This window comes from Phalacrocorax carbo, chromosome 27 (genome assembly GCF_963921805.1).
Source record: "Phalacrocorax carbo chromosome 27, bPhaCar2.1, whole genome shotgun sequence".
NCBI lineage: Eukaryota > Metazoa > Chordata > Aves > Suliformes > Phalacrocoracidae > Phalacrocorax > Phalacrocorax carbo.
This window is the reverse complement of record NC_087539.1, coordinates 532412-556751: the sequence shown is the minus strand read 5'-3', so window position 1 is coordinate 556751 and position 24340 is coordinate 532412. Positions and strand designations below refer to the sequence as shown.

Sequence of the window (24340 nt, the reverse complement as noted above, 5' to 3'; positions counted from 1 at the left end):
TCACCGTGCCCGCGGGCGTCACGCAGCGCCCACTAGCACCCCACGGGACTTAAGCGTGTCCCACGGTGTCCCCTGGCATCCCACCGTGTCCAACAGTGCCCCATGGGGGTCTCACCGTGTCCACGGGCGTCGCGCAGCGCCCATTGGCACCCCATAGAATCCTAAAGTTTCCCTCAATAGCTACAATGTCCCACGCTGTGTCCTGGCGTCCCACCATGTCAACTGCCATCCCACGGTGTCCCTTGGGATCCCACGGGAGCCCACCGTGTCCCACAGTATCCCACGGGGTCACTCAGTGTCCCGCGGGGTCCTCAGGGCAGCGCACCGTGCCTGGACCCTGCTGCTGAGCCCCATCGACCCCGGGACCCCCGCCCCAGCCTCCCCTTCCCACCCCCACCAAGGACACGATGCCACGGGCAGGCCCACAGGCGGGGAGGGAGGGCGGCCCCTGCGGCGACCGGAGGGGGCTCGGCCCCGGGCTAGTGCCCGAGGCGCGGTCGGTGCGGGCCCGGGGAAGGCCGGGGGCAGCCCCGTCGGGCGGGAGCGGGAAGCGCCGGAGCCGCCCCGTCGGGGCCGCCGCGATTGCGGCGCCGCGGGCAGCACGGCTCGGCCCGGCGGGGACAGGGGCTGCCGGGGCCTGCGGGTGAACCGGGGGGGCGCGGACGGGGGAAGCCCCTCCCGGACACCGCGGCCCCGGGGAGCCGCCAGCCGCCGCGCCGGGGCCGCCCCGGCTGATTTCCCGGTGCGGCCGGGGGGCAGCGGGGGACACTGGGGTGCACACCGAGGAGACACCAAAGGGAAACCGTGGGGGACACAGCGCGGAGACGCCCCCGGGCTCCGGGGGATCCCGTCCTGCTCTGTCCGGGCTCCCGGTGTGCACGACGGGGCGGGCGGGGCGGCCCAGGTGCGCCGGGCGGGGGGTCCTGGTCCCGCCCGTGCCGCTGCCGCCGCCGTGCCCCCGGGCGCAGAGCCGCCAGGAACTGCCCCGGGTTTTCCTGCCCGTCCCGTCCCGTCCCGGCGCGGCGCGGGGCCGGGCGCGGCGGGGCGCAGCCCGGGGACCCCGGCCCGGTATCGGTTCTGCTTTCGAGGGAGGCGGCGATTTCGCAGTAACGGGGGGCGGGTGCCACCTGCCCCGGGGATTCCCCACCTGCTGCCGCCCCATAAGAGCCCGGTGGCGGCGCCGGTGGCGGCACCGACCGGCTATGGCCCCTCTCCGCCACCTCTGCCTCTGCCTCCCGCTGCTGCTGCTGCTGCCGCCGCCCGCGGCCCCGGCCCCGACCCCGGCCCCCCGCACCGACTGGGCCGCCTGCAGGAGCCTCTCCCTGGAGCTGTCGCAGCGGCTGATGTCCCTCAAGGAGCCGCACCGGGTCCTGGTGAGCGCGGGGGCCTCGGCTGGGGGGACTCGGGGGTCTACGGGCTCCAGAAGGTGCGGGGCATCCCAGCGGGAGGGGTGCCCCGAGCGTGCAGGCTGCCGGGGGAGGGGTGGCACAGGGGACATGGGGACCCCACTGACAGCCGCCCTAACAGGAGGACACGCACCTGAGTGAGGAGGACCCTGAGAACTGGCCTCCCCGGATCCGCTGCAGTGACGCCTGTGACCCCTCCACACTGGACACCAACAATACGGTACCAGGGGACATGGGGTGGTCAGGGGCTGTGGCAGGACGGCCAGGGAGCTGAGGGTGCTTGGGGGGGCGCATGAGCCCAGGGGGCATGCCTGGGGGTCTCAGGAATGCCCGGGGGATGTGCCCAGGGTTCCCAGGGCTGCCTGGGGGTCCCAGGGATGCTGAGGGACGAATCTAGGGTCCCCCAGGGCTGCCTGGTAGTCCCAAGGAAGGCTGAGGGATGTCCCCGGGGCTCCCAGGGGTGCTGGAGGTACCCAGGGGTGCCCGGAGGTCCCAGGGGTTATGTGCGGGGGTCCCTGCGCCCCAGCTCATGCCCCCCCTCCCTGCAGCACTGCCTGCAGCGCATCCTCCAGGGGCTGAAGCACTACCGGGACCTGCTGGGCTCTGACATCTTCACCACCCGCCCCCTGCACCAGCTGCAGGCCACGCTGAACCAGCTGCTGGACCAGCTGCTGGCTCCCCACCAGGTGAGGGTCCAGGGGGCCCGGGGGTCCAGAAGGGGGTGGCAGCCCTGCGAGGGCTCGTTTCCTCAGGGGCCAGGGAAGTGGGCGCCCATCAGCCGCAGCCTCAGGCCCCCCTAATCCCACTCTCCCCGCAGCAGGAGCGCAATGAGCCCCACCGCCACCACATGGAGCCCAGCGAGGCCTGGGCCCGCCCGTTGCTGCAGCGCCTGGCACTCCAGCGGCTCCAGTCCTTCACCGCCATCATGGGCCGTGTCTTCACCCACAGCGCCAGCCCGCACTGAGGCCGCCCCGCTGCGGCCCCACCAACTATTTATTCCCCTGTGCTCCAAGGGGCTATTTATGTGTGATGCTCTCTATTTATCTCAGGTATTTATAAGTTTCTAATAAAGCCCTTAAGGGAACGAGTGGCTCCCCATATATGGTGTGACCCGGGTCTGCCGGAGGCAGTGCAGGCAGCACAGGCAGCTGGGGCAGGAAGAGGTTTATTTACAGGGGGGCTGCAGGGGGTCACTGGAAGTCGTTGGCATCGATGTGGAGTGGGGGGAAGTCAGCAGCGAAGAGGGAGCTGACGGTGGGCAGCACTGCATCCTCGGGCTGCGGCAGGAATGGGTCGTGGGGGTCCAGGAGCGCGGCCCTGCCTGAAGAACGGGGAGACGTCAGTGCCGAGGGGATGCCCGTGTTGTCCCCACTCCCAGCTCCGACACTCACCCGCCAGCCCAGGGCCCAGCCCCCCATCCACGGGCTCCAGTGTGTCAGGCATCAGGTCCGCCACCTCCAGCGTCTCCAGCGTCCCCGAGCCTGGCTCCAGCTCTGCAGCGAGCTGCAGGAGCTCCTGCACATCTGGGCTCCCAGGCAGCAGCTCCAGGTCCCTCAGCTCCGGTGGCAGCATCTCCTGCCCCTCAGGGACCAGCAGCTGCTCCACAGCTCCCGGCACCGGCAGCAGCAGTCCCGTGTCTGCAGGTCCCACTTGCTGCAGCATCCCTGCATCCCCAGCCACCGGCTGCAGCACCTCCAGCCTTGTAGGCAGCACCTGCAGTGTCCCCAAGCCCCCTGGTCCCACCTGCAGTGTCCCCTGGCCCTCGGGGACTAGCTGCAACACCAGCTGTGGCTCCACAGCCCCAAGTCCCACTTGCTGTGTCCCCTGGTCCTCAGGTCCCACGTGCTGCAGCACCCCCAAACCCCTGGGCAACACCTGCAGCGTCCTCACACCTCCTGGTCCCACCTGCAGTGTCCCCTGGCCCTCAGGGACCAGCTGCAGCACCAGCTGTGGTTCTTGGTCCCCAATCCCTGGCTGTAGCATCGCCGAGACCCCCGATCCCACCTGCAATGGCTGTGGTGGCTCCAGGCCTTGGGGCCCTGGCTGTAGTGTCCCCGAGCCCCCAGGCTGTTGTGTCTCTGGGCTCACGGACATCATCTGCAGTGTCCCTGGGCTCGAGGGCTGCAGCGTCCCTGGGCTCCTGGCCTGCAGGGTCCCTGGGCTCCTGTCCATCACCTGCAGCATGCCCAGATTCCCAGAGGTGACCTGTGGTGTCCCCAAGCCCCCAGGCGGCAGTGGTTCCATGCCACCAGGCTGCTCTGTCGACAGGCCACCGGGCTGCAGCCTCAGCGTGTCCAGGTTTTCTGTGGCCACCACCAACTCCTCTTCTGTCTGCCATGACTCATTCGCCTGCCTACAGGGAGAGATGGTGGGTCAGGGTCAGGGTACAGGGACACGAGGCTGTGAGCAAGGGGGTGCCCCTTCCCATGGGGCCACAGCGGGACCGAGGCATCCCCCTGACTCACCTGGAGGACACACGGATGAGGCGTCGGTTCAGGTATTTCTTCTGCTCCGTTAGGTTCCCTGGGGACAGAGAGGAGAGGTTGGAGGGGGTTGTGGGCACCTCCCCAGCACCGCACCGCACCACGCTGCGCCGTACCCTCCTGCCGCTGGCTGTAGTAGGGCCCAAAGGCCTCGTCGCGGGCGGTGTCCGGGTACAGGAACTGGAGGGGGTTCTCAGGGACATTCTCCTCCACCAGCAGCTGGTAGTCACGGATGATGTCGGGCAGGGCCAGGGATGCCAGCTCTGCCATGGTGTAGGGAACCACAGCCCGGAAAGCAGGGGGCCCTGCGGGGTGTGGGGCAACCAGAATCAGCCCCCAGGGCAGGCCTGAGGCCAGGGTGAGGGTCCGGACCCCAGTGGCGGGCACGCTCACCACTCTCAGGGTGCTCCACCCAGGTGCAGGTGACCCCGCCGAGGATGCTCTCACTGAACCGGATCAGGAACGTCCCTGTCCGCTTCCCCTTCAGCAGCTTCTTCTCTTGCTTCCGGCTCACGAAGCCCAGGATGAGCCTGGGGGAGGCACTGTCAGCCCTGTGGGACCCCAGCCCCCCTGGACCCCCAGCCCCACTCCTACCCATCCTTCCAGAGCTGCTTGAGGTGCTCCTGAAGCAGCCCCAGGATGCCGTCCAGCCAGGCCCAGAAGGAGAAGCCAGAGGCACCGTCCTGTGGGAGAGGGTGGGTGAGTGGGGCCGGGCGGGGGACAGTGGGACAGGGACACAGTGGGACGGGCACTGCTCACCTTGGAGAACTTGGGCCAGGTCAGGGTGCTCTCCGGAGGCGGCTTCGAACCTTGGAGGTGACAGCAGGGTGAAGGGGGCAGATGGCCCCAGTCCTGGCTTCGGGGACTCAGTGGGGAGGGGGGCTTGGGGCTGGCGCCCAGCCTTACCGAAGAGCTTCTCGGCCAGCATGAGGAGGTGCTCCCTGCTCAGGCCCCGCTCGGCCACGCTCTCGAACTGCCAGCTCAGCACCTCGGCCAGCCGGGGCCAGGGCGCCGGGGGAGGCTTGGAGAAGAACTGTAGGTCCTGTGGAAGATGGGATGAGCGGGGCTGGGGGCGTGTGGCAGGGGACAGGGATGTGCACTGGGGCAGGGACTGGGGACACGAACCTGGGACAGCCCACTGGACATAGACTGGGCAAGGAGCAGGGATGGGGATGGGACACCAGGACCAGGGTGGGGGAGACAAGGCAAGGGGGAGCAGGGCCGGGGGCAGCAGGGTTGGCGCAGGGCTGGGGAGGAGTCCCACTCACCTTAGGGCTGCTGCTGAGCATGTTGAACCAGAGGATGGAGGCCCAGGCACTGGAGAGCTGGTTGTTGTTTGAGATGATGACGAAGGGCAGCGTGGAGGTCTGCGGGTGGAGCAGGGGTCAGGCTGGCAGCCCTCAGGCCCCCGGCCTCCCCCCCAGCCCCCAGCACTCACCTCCAGCTCCAGCTCCAGCCCGCAGTAGGCATATGCCAGCGTGAAAGTGATGAGGTGCAGCTCCTCCGTCACGACCAGGGGACCCTGAGCAGAGGCAGCACCGTGGGGCACCGTGGCAGCACCAGCCGCCCCTGCGCCCCCACAGCCCCCAGCCACATACCCACCTCGCCAGCACCTTTGCCGCCCTTGCCCGACCTGCTGTCTTTCTGCTCCTTCAGTGTCTGTGGGGCAGGAGAGAGTCAGCCCAGGCTGGGGGCTGGGGCTGGGCCAGGGTCCTTGCCCTGTTCCCCTGCCCCACAGAGGACCCAGGGGTCCGGGCAGGGGCCCCTACAAGGTACTGGAAGTCGCAGACCAGCCCGTCCTGGGGACTGTCCCCTGCCAAGAGGGTTTTGCTGCTTGATGTCAGGATGTTGAACCTGCGAAACCTGTGGGGCAGACAGGCCACAGGTAGGGGTCTGAGACCCCCAGGGGTGCACAGCCCTGTCTGCTGTGGTCGGCACTCACTCAGCTCTCACCCTTTTATCTTAGGGGGGTCCCTGCAAAAGACAACAGGGTGTCAGTGGGGAGCGGGACCCCGGGACCTCTGTGGCCAGGCAGGGTGACCCACCCTGGGGGTCCCAACCTGTCAATGTGGATCTTGGCCTCCATGCGGTGGTTGCGGTCGTGGAGGCGGACGAGCAGGCGGGCGCGGGCAGAGAACTTGCTGGCCGTGCGCAGCACCAGCGGGCGCTTGCAGGCGTTGGGCATGCTGGGCTGCTGCTCCACCACAAAGGCCCTGGGGGCACCGGGAGGGTCAGGGCTGCCCCGGCCCCAGCCCCCCCGACCCCCCACACCACCCCCACCTCTGCAGCAGGTAGTTGAGCTGCTCCTGCAGCCGCCGCTCCAGGAGGGGGGTCTCTGCCTTCAGCGGGTCCCTCTCGTAGGTCACTTTCTGCCGCAGGTCCCCCAGCGCCCGCAGCAGCTGCAGCAGCTGGAATAGCCCTTGGCCCAGCTCCGTGAACCTGCAGGTGCCGCGGGGCTCAGCGGGCGCCGGCCGCAGCCCCCCCAATCCCCCTCCCATCCCAGCCGTACCAGGTCTCCAGCGGGCGCAGGTGGGTGTTGGCGGGGGCCCCCAGGCAGGCACGCTGCTGCCGCTCCCGCCAGGCCTCCAGCTCCTGCTGCAGGAAGTCCTGCAGGGTCTCACTGCGCCCCAGAAGCTGCTGCATCTGAGCCAGCACCTCCTGGGGGGAGACGAATGCCTGAGCAGGGGGGTGTGGGGCAGCCGTGGCCCCCACGGCCCAGCCCTGACCCCCTCTCACCCGCCGCTGCCGGTCCAGGATCTGCAGCTTGGCCTGGAGGGCTTGGATCTGCTGGGCATACTGGGGGTCGTTGGTCCTGTTCTCGCCTGCGGCCAGGGGGTGAGGAGGGTTGGGGGGGCGCAGGGCAGCGCCATCCCGTGTCTAGCCCTGGGGTGGGCAGGATTGGGCCTTACCTGGCTGGTAGTGCACCTTGAAGCAGAAGTCAAAGGTGTCCTGCAGGTCCTCCAGGTGCCGGAAGGTGCGTTCAGCCTCCTGGGGGCAGAGGAGGGTGAGGGGCCAGGCAGCCCCCGGGGGTCTGGGGGGTCCAGGGGGGGACTCTTACCTGCAGGGCCACGTGGAACTCGGCCAGGCGCCGCTGGATCTGCTGCTCCCGGTCGCTCTCCGGGGGTGCGCTGGGTGCCACGGTGGCCCCCCCCTGCAGAAACACAGGGCATGGGGCAGCAGCCAGCAAGGTCCTGTGGGGCAGGGGGGGGACCTCACCCTACCTGCCCCCTGGTTTGTGCCAGGCGCAGGATCCGCTGCTCCTCCTGCAGCAGGTTAGCCACCAGGTTGGCAAACTTCTCTGGGGACTCCTCAAACTCGGCCTGCGGAGAGCCTGGTGGGGTCAGTGGGGCTCAGAGACCCCCAGCCCCCCCAGCCCAGCACCCCCACCCACCTGGAGGTCACGGCGGGCCTTGCGCAGGTTGTGTTTCAGCATGAAGTCCTCATCGCCCAGCCCCGGACTGCCCAGACGCTCACCCAGCAGCGCCAGCAAGGAATGGAAGAGCATCCGGGCATGGGAAGAGAGCGGCTCGGCCGCCTGGCGCCTGCGGTACCACGGGCTCAGCGCCAGCCCGGCACACCCCAGCCGGCACACCCCCCAGCCCTGGAGCCCCCAGTTACCAGTTCTGGTCCTCGATCCATGCAGCCAGGCACTGCCGCACTACCATGGGCAGCATCGCCCCCGCGTACAGCTGGTGGACCTGCTCCTGGTAGGCATTGGCCAAACTCTGCACCTCCTGCCACTGTGCCATGCTGGGGGGTTGAGAGGCATCAGGGGCGCCCCACGGACCCCCCAGCCACAGCACAACCGGAGGATATGGAACCAGTGCCCGTGCGCCCGTGCCCGATGGGCATCCCTGCGCCCCGCGTACCTGCCCGCAGCAGGGTGGTCTCACGGGTGCCCCAGCTCGGGCTGGGCCACAAGAGCGCTGCAGCCTGGCAGCCCCGTCCTGCGCCAGGAGGAAGACGTGAGCAGGGGCAGAGGTTTCCTACCCGGGGCCGGTACCGGGGGGCCAAGCTGTCACGAGCTGCAGGGGCCAGGGGCACAGGCACCCCCCTCTATGCATCCCCTGTGCAGTATCCCAGGCCCCCTCCCCAGAGGCACCCCTGGTCTCCCCTTGCACCCCGACACAGGTTCCCTGCACCCCAAGCGCCCCCCGTCGGGGTCCGGTGGGGTGGGTGCCCCTAAACACCCCCCACCCCCAAGGGACCCCTCCCCGAGGGCAAACCCTCCGTGCCCCAACCGGGATCCCCTATCTGCACCCGCCAGTCACGGCCCCGGCAGAGCTCCCCGCCCCCGGAGCGGCGCCCCGCAGACGGGCGCCCCTGAGGATGCGACCCCCCGGGACCCCCCGGGACCCCCCGGGCCCCCCTGGGCCCGCCCCCCCCCGGCGCCGCTCTCCCACCTCGGCGGCTCCCGGCTGCTGAGGCAGGAAGGCGCCGGAGGCCACGCCCTCTCCCTGTTCTACGCGGCGATTGGCGGAGGGCGGCGGCGAGGCCACGCCCCCCGGCCAGGAGACGCGCGTTCCAACGGAGTTGCCCGCTTCCCCGAAATGACGTCAGGGGGCGGGGCCGGGGGCGGGGCCAGGGGGGACCTCGGCGGAGGAAGTGGAAGAGCCGGTCCGGGACGGGCCGTGGGGACAGAGGGACAGAGCCACTGGGACAGGGGGACAGGGCCGTGGGGACAGAGCCACTGGGACAGGGGGACAGGGCCGTGGGGACAGGGAGAGGCCGTGAGGACGGGGGACAGAGCCTTGGGGACAGAGGGACAGCCCATGGGGGCTGAACCATGAGGACAGGGAGAGGCCACGGGGACAGGGACAGACATGGGGACAAACTACGTGGCCATTGGGATGAGGACAAGCTGTGGGGACAGCGCTGGGGCCACAGGGACGGGGCTGGGCTAAAGGGACAAGCCTTGGGTGCAGGGACAGGCCGTGGGGAGCAGGCCAGGCTGTAGGGCCAGGGCTGCGGGAGCCAGAGCTGGGCAGGGCACACTGGGCGGGACAGGGACCGGGATGGCTGCTACCGTGTCGCTCAGGCAAGGCCTCGCCGCGGGGCCAAGGTCCCCGTGCCCCAGGGCAGGGCAGCCCCGCATCGATCCAGTGCTGGCCCCCCCCAACAGGGACAGGGACACGGAACTAGCCGCCGCACAGGGCCTTTATTCAGACAATGACGACCGGGCCGCTGTGGGCGGTGGGGGCCGGTAGGGGGTCCCCATCCGATGTGAAGTAGCTGACGAGCGCCCGCACACCGGCCTTGAGCCCCGGCTGCAGCCCCAGCTGCAACCCCAGGGCCGCAGGGCCGCCTGTGCCGCCGGCGAGGGCGGCCAGGCTGGCGTAGCCCAGGTCCTCGGCGACCTCCAGGGCCCGCGTGGAAGCCAGGGCCCTGCAGCCCTGGAAGGCATAGTAGAGGCTGGTGCCCAGGTTGTAGAAGGTGCTGACGCCCGGCACCCACTCCAGCACCCTGTGGGCCTCCTCCTCCCCCGACGGGTTGCAGGCGTCCTCGTACTCCCGCCGGTGCCGGGACTGGTGCCGGGTGGCTCGGCCGCACGCAGGCAGCCAGGCTCGGGCCCCGGCCCCTGGGAGCACCTGGAGCCCCTCAGCCGTGACCGGCGCCCTGGGTGGAGTGGGGTGGGCGCTGGCCGTGGGGCCCTGGGGCTGGGTGGGTGCCACGCAGGGCTGCACCAGGCTGAGGAGGAGGGGCAGCACCTTGGAGGCTGGGGCGCCCCGCAGCCGCGCCAGCCCCCGCAGCAGCGCGGCGGCTGCGGCGGGACCCAGCTCCCGGGACAGCCCCAGCACCTCCGCCTCGGCCTGGGGCCCGCAGGCAGCCCCGCTCAGCGCCAGGGCCATGGCGGCGCGGGCCAGGGCACGGGCCAGCGGCGGGAGCTGGGCGAAGCCGGGCAGGGCCTCGGGCTGCAGGTCCTGGCACGAGACCGCATGTCGCGGCAGGGCCTGTGGCGGGACATGCTCTGCCAGCTGCACCAGCAGCGCCCGTGCCGCAGCCTGGTCACGGGCAGCCGGCCCGGGGCGGGCGGCGGAGAGGGTGCTGCCCCCCACGCTGAGGAGCAGGAGGAAGAGCAGAGCCTGGGCCATGGCAGCGGCTCCAGGACAGCCTGTGGAGGCAGGAGAAGGGGCAGAGCCCTGTCAGCCCCCCGTGGCCGCAGCCCCTCAGCCCCCCGGCTCACCTGCTCACCGACGGTGGTGTCCCGGGCCCCGTGTGCCACCCCCTACACCCCCTTTATAGCCGCTCTTATCAGGAGGTATTGCAACATGCAGGGCCTGGCCCTGTCCGCCAGCACGGGGACAGGGCACCTCCCTGGAGCCAGGGCAGCTCACAGCCCCAGGGACCCAGCCCACAGACCAGGCAAGGCCAAGAGCTGCGCTTATTTATTTGGTCTCTTTCCAGATTTAAAAGGCATTAAGGAAAGAAAAAAAAAAAAAAAAGCTGACAGAAAAGAGGGAGGCTGGGGTAAAACAGGGACATGGAGACACCAGGACAGACACCGTGGAAGGGGACAGGGTGGAGAGCTGCCACTTGCTTTCACAGCACCTTTAAAAACAGTTTTAAAACCTGCAAAAATCCTAGAAAACAGGCCAGGGCCTGGGCGCAGGGAAGGGGGAACCCCTCAATCATCCTCCTCTTCCTCCTCTACAAGGCGGACGCGCTTCCGCCTCCCCAGGGGCTGCAGGTCCTCCTCCTCATCCTCCTGGGAGCTGGGGGCTGCAGGGGCCGGCTCTGCGCCTGCGGGTGGAGGGAGCGGGGAGGGGGCTGACCCCCCAGCCAGGGGGAACAGGGGTACACGTCTGCCCCCCCCCCCCCCATCTCCCCAGCACCAGGGATGTGGCAAAGGGGCTGGGGACAGGTCAGCCGGGACACAGCAGCACCCCATGCCCAGCTCCTGGTGATACCCAGAGCACCACAGGGGAAGAGCCGCTGCAGCCCCCCAGGAGAGAGCAGAAGGGCTCAACACACCTGAGCTCCCATCGTCCTCGTCCTCGCTGTCAAGCTCCCGTCGCCTCTTGGTGCCTGGCTGCACCGGGCTGGGGACAGGAACAGGCTCCTCACTGCAGCAGTGGGGACAGGGGTTGGCACTGCTCAGCCCCACGCTGGGAGAACCCGAATTCCTTCCCCAGTCAGGGATAGGACCCCCAGTGTTGGGGACAGGAGCCCCCCAGAGTCAGGGAGAGGATCCAGCTGCGGGGCTGGGGCACGGGAGCCCGTTCTCACCTCTCCGAGTCCGATCCCTGCCCTGCCGGCAGCTGCTCTGCTAATGGGCACAAGAGCGACTCAGGACTGGTCCCCCACTCTGGGGGATGCCAGCCCGGCTCCCACACCCCCACAGCCCAGCCCCTCACCTGGACCGGGGTCTTGGGGGCACCTGGGTGGCTCCAGCAGCCCCTGGGGGGACGCTGGGGGGTTGGGGCCGTGGTGGGCGATGGAGGCGGCCGCATGGCGGAGCTGCTGCGGGGTGAGGGCTGCTGGGATGCGCCAGAAGGATTCCTGGGCAGAGAGGAGAGATGCTGCAGGGCTGCGCCAGGAGCGAGGGATGGGGACACGGAGACAGCGACGGGGACCCCACCTGCTCGCTGGCGGGGGGCCGGAGCCCCAGCTGCCGCAGCAGGGCCCGGAAGCGCCGATCCTCCATGGCGTCCTCGTTCTCCTCCGAGAGCGGCACCAGCGGCACTGGGTGGGACACGCCTGAGCAGAGACCACCATCAGCCCGGCCCTGGCCCCCACCCTGACCCCCTGCCCCTGCCCACTCACCGTCCTCCTCGCGGTCCCCGGCCGTCCTCCTCAGGCAGTTCTCCAGCCACCGCAGGGGCCCAGCCAGGCCTAAGGACAGGGGAGGGTGAGACAGGATACGGCCCCGGAGCCAAGCCCGACCGGGGGGCTCAGAGCCCCTCGCCCACCTTCCTGATGCAGACGATGCGCCAGGCCCTGCCCTGCCCCTTCCTCAGGTGCCCAGTCCTCCTCCATGGGGCCTTCCTCTGCTTCATCCTCCTCCTCCTCCTCCTCCTCCTCCTCACTGTCCCTGTCCTCTGCTGAGCTATCCTGGGCCGGCACCGCCGGGGTGCCAGCCACATCCTGCAGGGACAAGCAGTGTGTGGGTGCCCGAGATGGGGCAGGACCCGCTGGGCACAGCCCAGGCCCCCCCAGAGCTCCCCGTACCGGCCCAGGGCCATGCCCCTTCCTCCGGCGCTTCTTGTACAGCTCCTTGCGCTCCGACACCAGCCCCAGACCCAGCAGCTTCTCCACCACACGAGCCCGCGACCGCCGCGCCGTCAGGTGCTTCATGATGTTCCCCAGGATGTCTGTGGGGAGGGGGGGTCAGGGCAGGGGGGCTATGGCGGGCTGCCCCTCCTAGCCAGCCAAGCCCTGCTCACCCTCTGAGCCCTGGAACTCCTCAAAGAGCCGCACCAGCTCCTCCTCCTGCTCCTGCGTCCACAGCACGAGGCCGGTGCCCTTCCTGGGGGGCACACGGCCGTCAGTCCCTACCCTGGGTCGAGGCAGCCACCCCGGCCCAGGGGTCCCCCTTGGGGGTCACCAACCCACCTCTCCCGTGGGAAGTCCTTGGCACTGCTGGCCAGCCCCAACCGCACCAGCTGCTTCACCACCTGCCTCCGCGTCCGTCCAGGTGCCGGGAGATGGGCCAGGATGGCGGCGATGATGTCCTCGCCTGCGGGAGTGGGAGGCTGCAGGGACGGAGCCCCCGCCACACCCTGGGGCTCCCGCTGCCCCCCACCCTGGGGAGCCCCAGTACCTTCCACCTCCTTGTACTTCCAGTACAGCTCCCGCAGCTCCTGCTCCTCCTGGGGTGTCCAGGGGGGCACCCGGCTCCTGCCAGCCCTGCCCAGAGAGAAAAGGAGGTGAGGAGAGGTGATGGGAGGGCGGCAGCCCCCGCCCCAGCCCCACACTCACCCCTCTCCCTCCTGCAGGGAGCCGTAGCCCTCGGTCATCTCACGGATGGCTGCCGGGGTCTTCCAGAAGAGCAGCTCCACGAAGGCCTTCTTGTTGGTGGCCGCCAGTGCGAAGAACTTGCCCAGGATGAACTTGGCCAATGCCACCAGCTCCTGCAGGTGGAGGGAGGGAAAGAGGGGCTGGGAGATGCCGGGGGAACCCCTCCCTGGGGGCACGGGGGGCTCAGGGGCAGCTGGGCCCCAGCTGACCTGGTGCGCGCCGGCGGCGGGATCGCTGAGGAGGCGGTGGAAGAGGGCGAAGAGGGAGAGCTGGAAGAGCAGGGCCTCCATGTGCAGGTCGCGGGCCAGGCGGTGCAGCAGGCGGGCGGCGCAGTGGTTGGTGCGGGGGCTGTTGCGGGCGTACCCCCGCAGCAGCAACACGAGCGCCCGGACCACGGGGGCGCAGGCAAACCTGCCCCAGCAGCCCCGGTGAGTGGGGCCGCCCCAGCTAGCGGTGCCACCCCGGACCCCCGGACCCCCCCATTCCCTCTCACCGTTTCAAGTAGTCAAGGAAGTTGAACTCCTTCTCTGACACCTGCACGGTCTCTCTCTCCTCTTCCTCATCCTCCTCTTCCTCTTCCTCTGGCTCCTCGGCTTCGGGGGGCACGTGCTCTGCAGTGGGATGGTGGTAAGGTCCTGGAGCACGTGTCCCAGAGCCCGCCACTCCCGGTGCCGCCAGCTGGGGACTCACGGGGCAGGGGAGCAAAGAGGATCTCCTGCAGCAGCCGGGTCTCCTCGAGCGGCCCCGCAGCCGGGGGTCCGAACACGTCCCCTTCGGGCCAGACGTCCCTGGGAAGAGCAGGACAGGCTGGTACCGTGTCCCCAGGCCCCTGCCCGGGCACGCGATGGGAACTGCAGTGCCGGTACCTGGCGGAGCGGAGCAGCCGCAGGGCCTGGGGGGCCTGGGCATCCCGCAGGCACCCCTGGATCCGCAGCAGAGCCTCTGTGCGCTGCTCCTCCACCGGTGTCTCCGAGGCAGCGTCGAAGGGCACCACGTCCTCGGGGAGCGTCACCTCACCCTGGGGTGGGACACTGTCACCCTGCGCCTCGCCAAGACACCCAGTGGCCCCTGTGGGGCCAGATCCCTCCCCCTACCTGCAGGCAGGCCTGGAGCTGTGGGGCCAATCCTGCCCAGAGCTCCTCCAGCTCCGCAGTGCTGGGTGGCTGCGGGGCAAGGGATGTGGGTGCCCGTGGCTTCTTCTTCTTCCTCCGCACACGCTTGCTCTGAGGGGTGAGGACAGGGTCAGGAGGTGCTCCCCTGTACCCCAGGGACCCCCCAGCAGGGCAGCTGCATCCCACCTGCACCACAAGGCTAGCACGGCCCCGGCAGAAGCGCTCCAGCATGCGGAGGAAGAGATGAGCCGTCTCCACCAGGTCCCGCAAGAAGCTGCGTGGCTGCTTGGTCTCATCGAACTTGCGGAAGAGGGCGAGGAAGAGCTCCCGGTACTCCATCAGGTAAAAAATGTTGCCTGGGGAGGAGATGGTCAGCCAAAGACAAGGTCAGACTCCCTGCCCAGGTATGGATGGATGGAGGGAGAGACAGACTCACTCTTGATGACCTGGCTGCTGTCCCGCACTGCCTGCTCAGGGGACCGGTCCATCTCCTCCACCGTTCGCAGCAGCTCCTGGTACGCCTTCAGGGCCAGGTGCATCCTGGGGACAGGCAGCGTCAGGGCAGGACCCCACTCCCTGGGGGGGGGTCCCAGGCACCCGGAGGGGTCCTAGCCCCCACCTGCGGGCCCAGGTCGCTGCTTCCTTCTTGTCCATCAATGCCATCTCATAGTAGGTGGTGAGGTTCTGCTCGATGAAGTGGAAGGCGCGGATGCCCACTGTCTCCGACACCAGCTCCGGGCGGAAGCCCCGGCGGCGGTTGAAGGCCATGAAGAAGGCGGTGGCCCACAGGTAGTAGGTCTCGTCATGCTGCTGAGCCTTCTCCCGCACCAGCTGGTCCTGGGGATGGTGGGGGGGGGCTCAGCAGGGGTCCCTGAGCCCAGGGAGGGGGTCACAGCCCCCCAGCCCCTCACCTTGACCAGCAGCATCAGGCGGTTGTAGCAGCCTTCCAGGAAGTCCTGGCAGAAGTGGCACAGGAAGAGCCGGACATTGCGGGCAGAGCGGCGCGGGGGCTCGGCCTCGGGGGCTGCCTGGCGCCGCCGCGGCACCCGCCGTGTCTCCTTGCCCAGGTCGTGGCTGTAGCTTTTCAGCTGCAGAGGACAAACATAGAACAACCAGACTCGTGCCCCCATGTCATCCCTTTGCCCCCCCACCACATCCCCGTCCCCACACTCACATTGTGCAGCCCCTTGTGGAAGACGACGTCCCGGTCCCCGATTGCCTTCAGGCCCTGCAGGACGTAGGAGCCACCGAAGCGGGAGTGCCTGGGGCAGGGGGACAGGGGCTGAGCGACGCCAGCCCCACCACAGGGGCCGCAGCCTCACCATGGGAGTCCCCCCCACCTCACCTGGATGGGCGCTGCAGCGCTCGAACCCTCTTCTCCGCCAGCTCCCGCTGCCGCAGGGTCTCCAGCTCCCGTGTATCCTCCCCGTGCTCCGCAGCCGCCTGCCCCTGCCCCAGGGCCGCCAGCTCCTCCGGGCTCTGCAAGCAGTGCCATCAGCACTGCAGGGGGGCTCTGTGGGGGGGGTCCCCAGCCCCATTGCCCCCCACCCTGGCTCACCTGGTCACGGAACATGAGGGAGATGATCTCCAGGACGTGCAGGGCCCATTGCTGCTCCGCCTGGGCGCTGGCCAGAAACTTGAGCAGGTCGTCCATCCCGCTGATGTGCATCGCCCAGAGCACCCGGTCATGCACGCTGGCATCACCATCCACACCCTGGGGGGCATGGTGGGCAAGGGGGTCTCAGCAGGCACAGAGTCAGGGTCCTCATGGAGACACCGTGGCCCCAGACCTGCTGGGTACCTGGAGATGGGCCCCATCCTGGTACGGTACCTGCTCCTCCGTGGGGTCCGGGGGGACATGCAGCACATTGCGCACCAGCAGTAAGATCCTCTCAATCAGCAGCGTGTCCTCCTCCTGCCGCTGCTCCCAGTCCTGGGGTGATAGAGCTGTGAGGGCTGCGGCACCACGGCACCCATGGGAACCCCAGCCCCGCTCGGCAGGGCTGGACCGCACGGTCCCCGGGAGCTGCACAGGGATGCGCGACTCACCAGCTGCAGCAGGTCATAGAGCTTCTCGCTGAGCACCCCAAAAACTTTCTCACTGGCAAAAGCCTGCAGAAAGTCCTGTGTGAGTCTGGGAGTCCCAGGCAGAGCCCCCCACCCAGGGGCTGGGCCAGGGGCCCCTCACTGGGCAGACTCACCTCTTTGTAGGCCTGTAGGTAGGACAGGACCTGGAGAAAGTGGTGCCGGGAGGTGGCATCCGGCGGCACTTTGCCAAAGCAGAGCAGAGCCGGCTGTGTCAGGTTCACCATCAGCCTGTGAGAGGGCAGGGCCGGGGTGTGTGGGACCACCTCTTCATGGGGAACCCCCGCCAGGGCCACCCCCAGCCCCCCGTCTTGCTCCCCCCGGTACCTGACAATGGCATCAAAGAGCACCTTGTCCTGCGGGTACTGGACCAGGATGGGCAGGAGGTCGTTCTGCAGGATCTGGGCTGCCCCCAGCTGCTGCCGGATGTCCCGCGTCTCGTCCTCATGGCGCAGGTACCGGATCAGGTCCTTGACGCTCTCTGAGAGGGGACGGGCCGTAAGCCCCCGCCGCCCCCGGGCCCCGCCGCCCCCCGCCCCCGCCCCACCTACCCAGGCAGTCGGGCTCCCGGTGGTAGACGTCCCCTTCCAGGTAGCCCAGGGCGCTGCAGGTGGCCAGCAGCTCGCAGTTCATCATGTACCAGTCCATACAGCGCGGCGGGACGCTGGGGACCGGGGGCCTTCTGCGGGACGGCCGTCAGCGCCACCGCCGGCTGCCCCCCCCGCCCCGTTCTGGGGTCCCCCCGGGGTCCCCACCGCCGGTACCGGGGCACCGGCCGGCCTCAGGCATCCTCCACCCCTTCCCAGGGCACCGGCCGGCCCTAGTGGTGGGGTTCCCGAGATCGGGGCACCAGCGGGGATTCCCCTTCCCGGGGCACCGGCCGGGTCCGGTGCCCCTCGATCCCGGAGCGCCGGCCGGGCCCGTCCCGTCCCGTCCCCCAACCCCCAGGCGCCAGCCCGGCCCGTCCCCCCCGACACCGGCCCCGGTGCCCCGGCCCCCCGCGCCCCCCGCCCGGGGCTCACCGAGCGGCCCGGCAGCCTACGCGGAGGCGGCCTTACACAACCGCCCCAGTTCCCGCGGCGAGAGGCCCCGCCCCGCCCGCGGGCTTCAAGCGGCAACCGCTACTGTGGGGTCCCACTGATCCCCTGCCTCACCTCCCCTGCCGCCCACCACGGGCACGGCGCGATGCCCGCAGCCCCTTCCCCTCGAATACGGCACCCGCGCCGCCCCGGTCCCCTCAAAGCAGTGCTGCGGGGACTCCCCCCGCCGCGGATCACCCTGCGGGAAGGGGAGAGCCGCCTGCGCGGCATTGCCCCTTTAAAAGCGGCGCTGACTGCGGCGCAGCCCCTCCCCGGGGCGGGGCCTCTCCGGCGGGCGCGGGAATGGGCGGCTGCGGGCGGCGCCTCCCGTCAGCCCCCGCGCGGTTGCCGGGGCGACGCGGCCTCGGTTCGCGCCCGGTTCCCCCGGTGCGTCCCGCCCCTCCCGGCTCACACCGCCCCCCCCCCCCCCCCCCCCCCGGCCCCGGCCACGGCCGCCAGCGGTTACCAAAATAAAAGAGCAGGTTTAATTCACCGAACACAGAACTCCCGCCGCGGCGGGGCGGCCCCGGTCGGTCGGTGGGGCCGAGCCCCGGTGCCGGGCCCCGCCGCGCCGCACACACACGCACCACACGCACCGCGGCGGCCCCGTCACAGCAAAGCAGCGGGCGGGCGCGGGGGGGGGGCCGGGCCCGGCCTACAGGCCCTGCGTCTTCAGCTCCAGCGTCTTCAGCTCCAGCGGCTCGGCCGGCGGCTCGGGCGGCGGCTCGGCGGCGGGCGGCTCTCCCTTGAGGGCGGCCAGGCGCTCGGCCAGGCTGCGCGGCCGCGGGCACAGCGCGAACTCGTACAGCACCGCGCCCAGCGCCGCGCCCAGCAGCGGGCCCGCCCAGTACACCTGCCGGGGGGCGGCGTGGGCACCGGCACCGGCGGCACCGGCACCCGCCCCGCCCCGGCCTGCGGGGCCCCGGGCGACCCCGGCTTCGAGGGGTCCGGCGTGGCCGGGGGCTCCCCGGTCGCCCCCCCCCACATACCCGCGGGGGTCCGGGCGGGCCGCGGGGCACCCCCCCTCCCGGCGCGGGGGGTGGGAGGAGGCAGTGTGAGTGAGGGGCGGCCACATCCCCCCGAGATGCTGGGGGGCAGGATGGGGGGGGGGGGGCTCCCCGCGCCCCACCTGTGCAGCCCCCAGCGCCCCGGGGTGCTGCTGTTATCAGGGCGGCTGCGGCAGCCGTCCCCCCTCGGCGGGGACGCCACAGCTGGGACAGGACTGGGACAAGCGGGGAGGGACCTGGAGGGCCCGGGGCAGGATGGGGGGTCCCCCCACCCCACTTACCCAGTGGTTGGTGAAGTTGCGGGTGATGACGGCGGGGGCGAAGGAGCGTGCGGGGTTCATGCCAGCGCCCGTGTAGTGGATCTGCAGGGAGGACAGGGTGGTGGGGTGCCCCGGCAGCCCTGGACACCCTTCCCAGCCCCGGGGGTCACACCAGGGGGGTCCCCGCGGCTGCCCTTACCCCAAAGAGATGGCTCAGGGTGAGGGAGAAGCCGATGGGCAATGCGGCCGAGCCCGGGCGCCCGTCGTGGCGGTCATCGAAGCTGGCCAAGACGCAGAGGACGAACTGGGCGGTCAGGAGCAGCTCCACCACTGTGCCCTGGCCCAGGCCCACGCTGGGGTGCAGCTGTGCGGGGAGGGGGCTCAGCACCCTGCCTGCTCCTGGCCGGCAGCCAGCACCCCACAGAGCTGGTCCCCCATTCCTCTGGCATCCCAAATCCCCACTGCCCCAGCTGTCACCCCCCTCCATGCTCCCAAGCACCTCCTGGCCCCAACTGCCTGTTGACCCCCTCATCGTCCCCAGCCCCGCCATACCCCAAACCCCTGCTCACCTCCAAACAAACACCTCCCAGGCACCCAGCCCCCCCATTACTGCCCCATGCCACCCCAAAGCCTCAAACGCCTCCTGACCCCCCTAATCCCCCATTAGCCCCCCAGTCCCTCAGCACCCCAAACCCCACAGTCTGCCATTACAGCCCCATGGTACCCCAAACCACTAAACACCTCCTGGAGCCCCACTCTCCCTCCCCACCCCACAGTACCCCAACCCCTCAAGCCCCCCCCAGTCCCTCCCCGACCGCTGCTCACCGCGCTGAGGCCGAGGGTGCCGCGGATGGGGGCTGGCGTCACCCCGTAGAGCACGCCGGCCCCGGCCAGGGCGCCCAGCAGCTGGGCCAGGAGGTAGCCCAGGGCGCGGGGCAGGGAGAGCTGCGAGGCCAGCAGGAAGCCCAGGGTGATGGCTGGGTTGACGTGGCCCCCGCTGACATGGCCCAGAGCCTGCACCAGGGTGGCCTGGGCCAGCCCGAAGGCCAGGGCGGCCCCCAGGACGCTGGGGGGGCCTGGGGCCCAGCGCAGGGAGGCCCCCAGCCCCAGCAGGGCATAGAGGAAGCTGCCCAGGAACTCGGCCAGGATGGCCCTCCAGAAGGAGGACGAGCGCAGCTCCCGCATGGCCTGGCCCCGCTGCCCTCCGTGGCCCCGCTCCCCTCCCCGGGGGTGCCCACACCCACCTTTATAAGGCCCCCTCTGGCCGGCCCCGGGGGTGGGATCCCACTGCTGCCACCCCCCCGTTAACTGCTTCGCTGCCCGGGACAGGGGCTGGGTGACACATGGCGAGGTCCCCCCTGCAGGGACCCCCAGAGCAACCCTGCACCCCCAGGATAGCGGGGACACCCCAGAGCTGCACCCCTCAATCCTTGGCGCTGCCTTGCTTGGGAGGGGGGGGAGCTCTGAGCCATAGGTGCCCTCAGTTGGGTTTCAAGGACACCACCACGTTCAGGGGCTGGGGTCAGCACTGAGCCCACCCCCCCATGTTTTGGGGGACATTTTGGGGTGACCCTGCTGGGAACCAGCCTCTCCCAGCCCCACACAGGGGGGCCCTGGGTGCCCCCCCGGGCCAGCCCTGCTGGGGACCACGGGGGCTCCCCCCGCTCCAGCCCTGTTGTCTGCGGGAGGGTTATTCAGCCCGGCTTAGCGGGCGCTAATTCCCCGGCCAGGGGGATTAGGGCTGGGCACGGCCATTGGTGCCTGCAGAAATCTGCCGGGGCTGCAGAGGCCGTGACAAAGGGCTTTGCTGCGCTCAGCGCCCCGGCACGGGACGGGGCGGACGGGGGGTCCCAGCCCCCCGCCCTTGCCACAGGGCCGCTGGGAGGGGGCACCCTCCCGGGGCAGCTGGCATGGGGGCACGGCCCCAAGGGGGGCACAGCGCCAAGGGGGACACAGGGGAAGACCCTGGCATCAGGGTTCCCCCATGCCCCAAGGGCACAGGATGGGGGTCTTGCAGCCACCAAGACCCCCCCGTCCCCCACAGCAACACTCCGCACCCGGCTCTGACCCAAAGCCACCTTTAATCCTCCCAGGAGGAGGGGGCAACTGGGGGGAGAGGGAGGCTGGAGCCATCTGTGCACAGCCCCCCTGGCTCCCCCCATCCTGCCAGGGGGCACCGTGCCCTTCATGCCCCATGGAGGTTGCTGGGCTCGGGGGCTGGCAGGGACCCGGCATTGGGGCTCACGTGCTACCTCCCGTGGGCTGGGTTGGAGCAGGGGGCCAGGGGGGTCAGGCCATGTCCTGGCCCCGCTCGGCCAGGGGGACCGGGGGACCGCGGGCAGAAGGCGATGAGCGGGATGGGCTGGTGGTCTCCACCAGTGCCACATCCCGGCAGGCAAGGCAGGCACCCAGCTTCTCCCGGGAGGCACCGGGGGCGAAGACAAACTCGTAGGCGAGCCCGGCCAGCACTGCGCCCAGCACCGGGCCCAGCCAGTATACCTGGGGGGGGATGCAGCATCAGGGGTGTCCCAGTGGGGGACACACATGTCAGGGGTGCCCTAGGGCCAGGGGGATGCAGGGCCAGGGGCTACTGGGCACTGCCACAGGGGTGGGGGGACCGCAGACCCCACACCACTGATGGGGACTGACTGGAGGAATCTGCTCCAGGCATGAGGAGCCACGGCAGGATCACACATCTAGGATGGGGGGGCCAGGAGGGGCCCATCCCAAGGATGGGGACTTGAGGGGAACCATGCTGTGATGGAGGAACTAGAAGGACCCAAACTGGAGATGCAGCTGAGGGGGACCTGTCCCAGTGGGGACCAGGGGACCCGTGCCAATGAAGGGAAGAGCCCAGGACCCCTGTCCTGGGGTGGAGACAGGACCGGGGGGTCCCACCCTGCAGCTGGGGGCACCTCTGGGGGGGACCAGAGGGTGCTGCCAACTCACCCAGTGGTCGTCCCAGATGCCAGTGACGATGGCTGGCCCCAGCGAGCGTGCTGGGTTCATGCTGCCCCCCGAGAACGGCCCCTGTGGGAGAGGGAGGTCAAGGCTGGCCAGGGTGGGGGCCAGCAGCCCTGGGTGAGGGTGGGCAGGGGTCCTTACCGCGGCCAGGGCGCCGGCGGCCACAGCGCTGCCCAGGACCAGCCCGCCCTGGGGGGCCGCCCCGTTGGCAGCAGCAAAGGCAGCCAGTGCCAGCTGGAAGGTGGCAAAGGTCTCCCAGGCCAAGGCCTGCCCCGCCGTCCCCGCCACGCTCACCTGCCGTGACAGCCCGGCCTCAGCGCCCCGCCGCCGGGACGGGCACGGGCACGGGGACGGGGACGGGGACACTCACCCTGGTGACGAGGCTGGCGTCGTCCGGCAGCACCCGGCGGGCGGCGGCGGAGGCCAGCACGGCCCCAGCACACTGGGCCAGGAGCCCGGCGGCCCCACGCAGGGCGCCCAGCTTGCGGGTACAGAGCAGGGCCAGGGTGAGCGCCGGGTTGGCCTGGGGTGCCCCGAGGGTGCAGGCCAACCCCCCGGCCACCAGCCCCCCGGCCAGCGCTGGTGCCAGGGGCCCGGGGGTCGCCGAGGCACCCAGCACCACCCCCACGAAGATGAGCGTCGCTGATGCTTCCGCCAGCACTCCCCGCCAGAAGCGCCCGCTCCGCAGCTCCTGGGGGCACAGGGTGACCATGGGGTGCCATGGTGACAGAATGCCTCAGCGATGGGGTGCCATGGTGACGGGACCCCTCAGAAACTGGGTACCACGGTGATGGGGGCGTCTTGGCAATGGGGCACCTTGGCAACAGGGTCACCATGGCAACAGAAGCACCATGGCAATGGGGGCACCATGGCAACAGAGATGGGTGCCACGGCTACTGGGGGTTGTTGTCACAGAGGTGGGTTGGGGGCAGGCAACACAACAGGGCTGGGGGGCACCCCGGGAGGGTCACACAGGGACCCTCATGCTGGAGCTATGTGCTGGGGTGCTGAGAAGACAGACTAGGGGTGCTCCCTATGAGTTGGGGGCTGTTCACCCACCCCCTGGCATGGAGGGACCCTGGGGCCATGGCTCTGGGGGCAAGTGGGGGGCTGAGGGGGAAGGGGCCGGGGCAGTGCAGCTCACAAGGCCTTACCTCCCCGATGGCCATGGCGCAGCTGCAGGGCCGAGGCAAGCGCAGAGGATGCTTGGGGTGGGGGCACCTCCCACCCCCCAGCCCTGCCACCCCCTCCCTGGCACTGCCAACCCCCCAGGTGTGGAGAGGGAGGGCCCCATGCTTGGCACAAGGCGCTCCAGGGATGCAGGAGGGGGCTGAGGATGGGGCAGGGCCCCGGGGGTCTGCAGGGGTCGTGGGGTTGGGCTCAGAGCATCTCTGGCTGCCATGGCAATGAGCTGGGACACTTTGGGGTGTTGCCACGACGACCAGCACTGCATCCCTGGGTGAGAGATGAAAGGCAGGGATGAAAGGCTGGGGGGAGTGGAGGGGGGAAGGTGCCTGCCCACAGAGCCAGGAGGGGGGACACGACACCCCCGTGGCCAGCCCTGCCCACACACCAGTGAAGAGAGCCGGGGGGCTGGGGCCGTCCCCGCTGTGCTGGTCCCCAGGGGGGCAGCAGGAGAGGGCTGGGGTGGGGGGGTCCCCCTCCGTCCCTGCCCGCAGGGCGCCGGGCGCCCACGTCCCTGCCAGCTCAGCAGCCCGGCCCCGCGTGCGGGGTGAGTCAGCGGGGTTGGTGCCGAAGGGCCTGGCTCAGCACAGGGCACGCGGGGCCCCGGCCCTGCTGACGCCCTGCAAAGAGCCAGAACAATCCGCGCCGAGGGCTGCCACAAAGGGGCCGACCCGGCGCCGCGGGGACACGCGGGCGGACGCACGGACACGGAGCGGGGACACGTGGCCTCCGCGCCCCCGCAGACGGGGCCGGCTGGAGGGCAGGAGGGGGGCTGAGGGGGGCCGTGGCAGCTCCCCCAAACCCTTCGCCCCCGGGGCCACCCCTGGCACTGCCCCGGCCCCTCGGCTGAGCTCGAGCCAGGCTGGGCACAGCTGGGCCGACCCCCAGGTGCTGCCCCAAGAGTGGTCTGGGGGGACCCCCTGTCCTGCCCTGCAAACCCCTGCGGGACCCTGCATTGTGCCCCCGCCTGACAGAACACCCCGGGGACGCTGTACTGCCCCCCCCGACCCTCAGGGGACCCCCAGGCCTGCCCCTGACCTGCAGGGCCCCCATCCTGCCCCACAGACCCCGCCCCCCACGGATCCCCAGGCGCCCCCCCGATCCCCACTCACGGCCCCCCCGACTCCCCGTCCTGCCCCCCTTAACATCACCCCACCGCGGAGGGGGGGGGGGGGGGAGGCGTAACTCGAGGCGCCAAGATGGCGGCCCCCTGCCAGCCCTCAGCCGCGGGGCGGAGCCAGCCGGTGTCACGCGGCGGGGGAAGGAGGTGCCAAGATGGCGGCCCCGCCTGACGGGCAGGCGGCGGCTGGCACGTGACTCGGCGGCTCCAAAATGGCCGCGCCCATGGTGCGGGCAGCGGGGGCGGGGCTTCGCGGCCTTAAAGGAGCCGCGCTTAAAGGGGCCGCACATTAGGGACCGGGGCGCTCCGGTCGCTGTGGTGCTGAGGTCCCTGGGGTCGCTGCGGGGCCCCGCCGCCGGGGCAGCCCATCCCCGGGCGGGCAGTGACACCCCCGTGGCCGTGGACCCTGGGCACCTGTGCAGCCCCCCGCTCCCGGTGTGCAGCTCCCCCCCCCCCCCCGCTCCCCACCGCGGCGCCACCGCTCCTCGCTGTCCCCGGAGTCCCGGGCGTTTGGGCCCGCGGTTGCGGTTGACGCCAGCCGCAGCGGGCCGCTAGGCCTGGGCGCAGCGGAGGGGCCCGGCCGGGGGATGGTGTCCGGAGGTTCCCCCGGTGTTGCGTCGCCCCCTCCTCCACCGACCCCCGGCCGGCCTGGCCGGGGCACCGGGAGGTCGCCTCGGCTGG

General features: G+C 70.6%; 7 protein-coding genes across 13 annotated transcripts in view; 2 read left to right on the top strand and 5 right to left on the bottom strand.

Moving 5' to 3' along the window:
* ESYT1 (extended synaptotagmin 1) overlaps positions 1-8259 on the top strand; it is a 116154-nt gene extending 107895 nt beyond the window's left edge. The window contains exon 31 of the mRNA XM_064474329.1: positions 8246-8259. The gene's annotated coding sequence lies outside the window, so the exon portion shown is untranslated. The remainder of the gene's footprint in view (positions 1-8245) is intronic.
* On the top strand, positions 514-2474 carry IL23A (interleukin 23 subunit alpha). 2 transcript variants are annotated; one of them, XM_064474340.1, is made up of 4 exons: positions 514-1373; positions 1528-1626; positions 1955-2092; positions 2227-2474. In XM_064474340.1, the coding sequence occupies exons 1-4, from the start codon at positions 1203-1205 to the stop codon at positions 2368-2370; spliced, it is 552 nt and encodes a 183-aa protein (XP_064330410.1). In that variant the 5' UTR covers positions 514-1202; the 3' UTR covers positions 2371-2474. The 2 variants fall into 2 exon arrangements, with proteins under 2 accessions (XP_064330410.1, XP_064330409.1); XM_064474339.1 differs by having other exon boundaries at positions 2224-2474.
* STAT2 (signal transducer and activator of transcription 2) lies at positions 2556-8367 on the bottom strand. Of its 3 annotated transcripts, XM_064474332.1 has the most exons (24): positions 8293-8367; positions 7759-7836; positions 7508-7639; positions 7281-7431; positions 7111-7209; positions 6948-7040; positions 6799-6877; positions 6626-6711; positions 6399-6547; positions 6170-6328; positions 5950-6102; positions 5843-5863; positions 5659-5752; positions 5492-5548; positions 5328-5411; positions 5158-5256; positions 4796-4931; positions 4649-4698; positions 4484-4572; positions 4283-4419; positions 4006-4194; positions 3872-3929; positions 2798-3759; positions 2556-2727 (listed from the first exon to the last, which is right to left on the bottom strand). In XM_064474332.1, the coding sequence occupies exons 3-24, from the start codon at positions 7636-7638 to the stop codon at positions 2597-2599; spliced, it is 3207 nt and encodes a 1068-aa protein (XP_064330402.1). In that variant the 5' UTR covers position 7639; positions 7759-7836; positions 8293-8367; the 3' UTR covers positions 2556-2596. The 3 variants fall into 3 exon arrangements, with proteins under 3 accessions (XP_064330402.1, XP_064330403.1, XP_064330401.1); XM_064474333.1 differs by lacking the exon at positions 7759-7836 and having other exon boundaries at positions 8293-8324; XM_064474331.1 differs by lacking the exon at positions 8293-8367 and having other exon boundaries at positions 7759-8128.
* Positions 8368-9028: 661 nt separating this feature from the next.
* Positions 9029-10165, bottom strand: APOF (apolipoprotein F). The gene is made up of 2 exons (XM_064474240.1): positions 10074-10165; positions 9029-10001 (listed from the first exon to the last, which is right to left on the bottom strand). The coding sequence occupies exon 2, from the start codon at positions 9979-9981 to the stop codon at positions 9052-9054; it is 930 nt and encodes a 309-aa protein (XP_064330310.1). The 5' UTR covers positions 9982-10001; positions 10074-10165; the 3' UTR covers positions 9029-9051.
* Positions 10166-10253: 88 nt separating this feature from the next.
* On the bottom strand, positions 10254-17214 carry TIMELESS (timeless circadian regulator). 3 transcript variants are annotated; one of them, XM_064474236.1, is made up of 30 exons: positions 17067-17214; positions 16596-16726; positions 16372-16525; positions 16161-16275; positions 16009-16071; positions 15791-15892; positions 15518-15673; positions 15305-15438; positions 15134-15221; positions 14871-15047; positions 14579-14796; positions 14396-14499; positions 14146-14315; positions 13942-14070; positions 13714-13865; positions 13538-13635; positions 13341-13458; positions 13057-13258; positions 12809-12960; positions 12651-12736; positions 12443-12566; positions 12274-12356; positions 12059-12201; positions 11800-11974; positions 11654-11722; positions 11469-11587; positions 11245-11389; positions 11117-11156; positions 10862-10953; positions 10254-10630 (listed from the first exon to the last, which is right to left on the bottom strand). In XM_064474236.1, exons 2-30 carry the CDS (start codon positions 16690-16692, stop codon positions 10515-10517), a joined length of 3621 nt encoding a protein of 1206 aa, XP_064330306.1. In that variant the 5' UTR covers positions 16693-16726; positions 17067-17214; the 3' UTR covers positions 10254-10514. The 3 variants fall into 3 exon arrangements, with proteins under 3 accessions (XP_064330306.1, XP_064330309.1, XP_064330307.1); XM_064474239.1 differs by having other exon boundaries at positions 11117-11153; XM_064474237.1 differs by having other exon boundaries at positions 16596-16723; positions 17067-17137.
* Positions 17215-17623: 409 nt separating this feature from the next.
* On the bottom strand, positions 17624-19584 carry LOC135317924 (lens fiber major intrinsic protein). The gene is made up of 4 exons (XM_064474593.1): positions 19216-19584; positions 18590-18754; positions 18412-18492; positions 17624-17976 (listed from the first exon to the last, which is right to left on the bottom strand). Exons 1-4 carry the CDS (start codon positions 19573-19575, stop codon positions 17779-17781), a joined length of 804 nt encoding a protein of 267 aa, XP_064330663.1. The 5' UTR covers positions 19576-19584; the 3' UTR covers positions 17624-17778.
* A 1089-nt stretch (positions 19585-20673) lies between these two features.
* LOC135317925 (aquaporin-2-like) lies at positions 20674-23538 on the bottom strand. Of its 2 annotated transcripts, XM_064474596.1 has the most exons (5): positions 22509-23538; positions 21725-22045; positions 21496-21648; positions 21340-21420; positions 20674-20889 (listed from the first exon to the last, which is right to left on the bottom strand). In XM_064474596.1, exons 1-5 carry the CDS (start codon positions 22521-22523, stop codon positions 20680-20682), a joined length of 780 nt encoding a protein of 259 aa, XP_064330666.1. In that variant the 5' UTR covers positions 22524-23538; the 3' UTR covers positions 20674-20679. The 2 variants fall into 2 exon arrangements, with proteins under 2 accessions (XP_064330666.1, XP_064330664.1); XM_064474594.1 differs by having other exon boundaries at positions 21725-23538.
* Positions 23539-24340: the final 802 nt, after the last annotated feature.

What these genes read in the sequence shown, in the direction of transcription:
- IL23A (XM_064474339.1), top strand. Translation starts at nt 1,203, where the DNA reads ATGGCCCCTCTCCGCCACCTCTGCCTCTGCCTCCCGCTGCTGCTGCTG. An exon ending in AGGAGCCGCACCGGGTCCTG is followed by an intron (nt 1,374 to 1,527) that starts GTGAGCGCGGGG and finishes CCGCCCTAACAG; the next exon opens with GAGGACACGCACCTGAGTGA. An exon ending in CACTGGACACCAACAATACG is followed by an intron (nt 1,627 to 1,954) that starts GTACCAGGGGAC and finishes CCCTCCCTGCAG; the next exon opens with CACTGCCTGCAGCGCATCCT.
- STAT2 (XM_064474332.1), bottom strand. Translation starts at nt 7,638, where the DNA reads ATGGCACAGTGGCAGGAGGTGCAGAGTTTGGCCAATGCCTACCAGGAG. An exon ending in AGGCCCGCCGTGACCTCCAG is followed by an intron (nt 7,210 to 7,280) that starts GTGGGTGGGGGT and finishes GGCTCTCCGCAG; the next exon opens with GCCGAGTTTGAGGAGTCCCC. An exon ending in TGGCACAAACCAGGGGGCAG is followed by an intron (nt 7,041 to 7,110) that starts GTAGGGTGAGGT and finishes GTGTTTCTGCAG; the next exon opens with GGGGGGGCCACCGTGGCACC.
- APOF (XM_064474240.1), bottom strand. Translation starts at nt 9,981, where the DNA reads ATGGCCCAGGCTCTGCTCTTCCTCCTGCTCCTCAGCGTGGGGGGCAGC.
- TIMELESS (XM_064474236.1), bottom strand. Translation starts at nt 16,692, where the DNA reads ATGGACTGGTACATGATGAACTGCGAGCTGCTGGCCACCTGCAGCGCC. An exon ending in TTCCTTGACTACTTGAAACG is followed by an intron (nt 13,259 to 13,340) that starts GTGAGAGGGAAT and finishes CTGCTGGGGCAG; the next exon opens with GTTTGCCTGCGCCCCCGTGG. An exon ending in CGGGGACCGCGAGGAGGACG is followed by an intron (nt 11,588 to 11,653) that starts GTGAGTGGGCAG and finishes GTCTCTGCTCAG; the next exon opens with GCGTGTCCCACCCAGTGCCG.
- LOC135317924 (XM_064474593.1), bottom strand. Translation starts at nt 19,575, where the DNA reads ATGCGGGAGCTGCGCTCGTCCTCCTTCTGGAGGGCCATCCTGGCCGAG. An exon ending in GCACCCTCGGCCTCAGCGCG is followed by an intron (nt 18,755 to 19,215) that starts GTGAGCAGCGGT and finishes CTCCCCGCACAG; the next exon opens with CTGCACCCCAGCGTGGGCCT. An exon ending in GCAACTTCACCAACCACTGG is followed by an intron (nt 17,977 to 18,411) that starts GTAAGTGGGGTG and finishes GCCCCCCGGCAG; the next exon opens with GTGTACTGGGCGGGCCCGCT.
- LOC135317925 (XM_064474594.1), bottom strand. Translation starts at nt 22,066, where the DNA reads ATGGTCACCCTGTGCCCCCAGGAGCTGCGGAGCGGGCGCTTCTGGCGG. An exon ending in ACGCCAGCCTCGTCACCAGG is followed by an intron (nt 21,649 to 21,724) that starts GTGAGTGTCCCC and finishes CTGTCACGGCAG; the next exon opens with GTGAGCGTGGCGGGGACGGC. An exon ending in GCATCTGGGACGACCACTGG is followed by an intron (nt 20,890 to 21,339) that starts GTGAGTTGGCAG and finishes ATCCCCCCCCAG; the next exon opens with GTATACTGGCTGGGCCCGGT.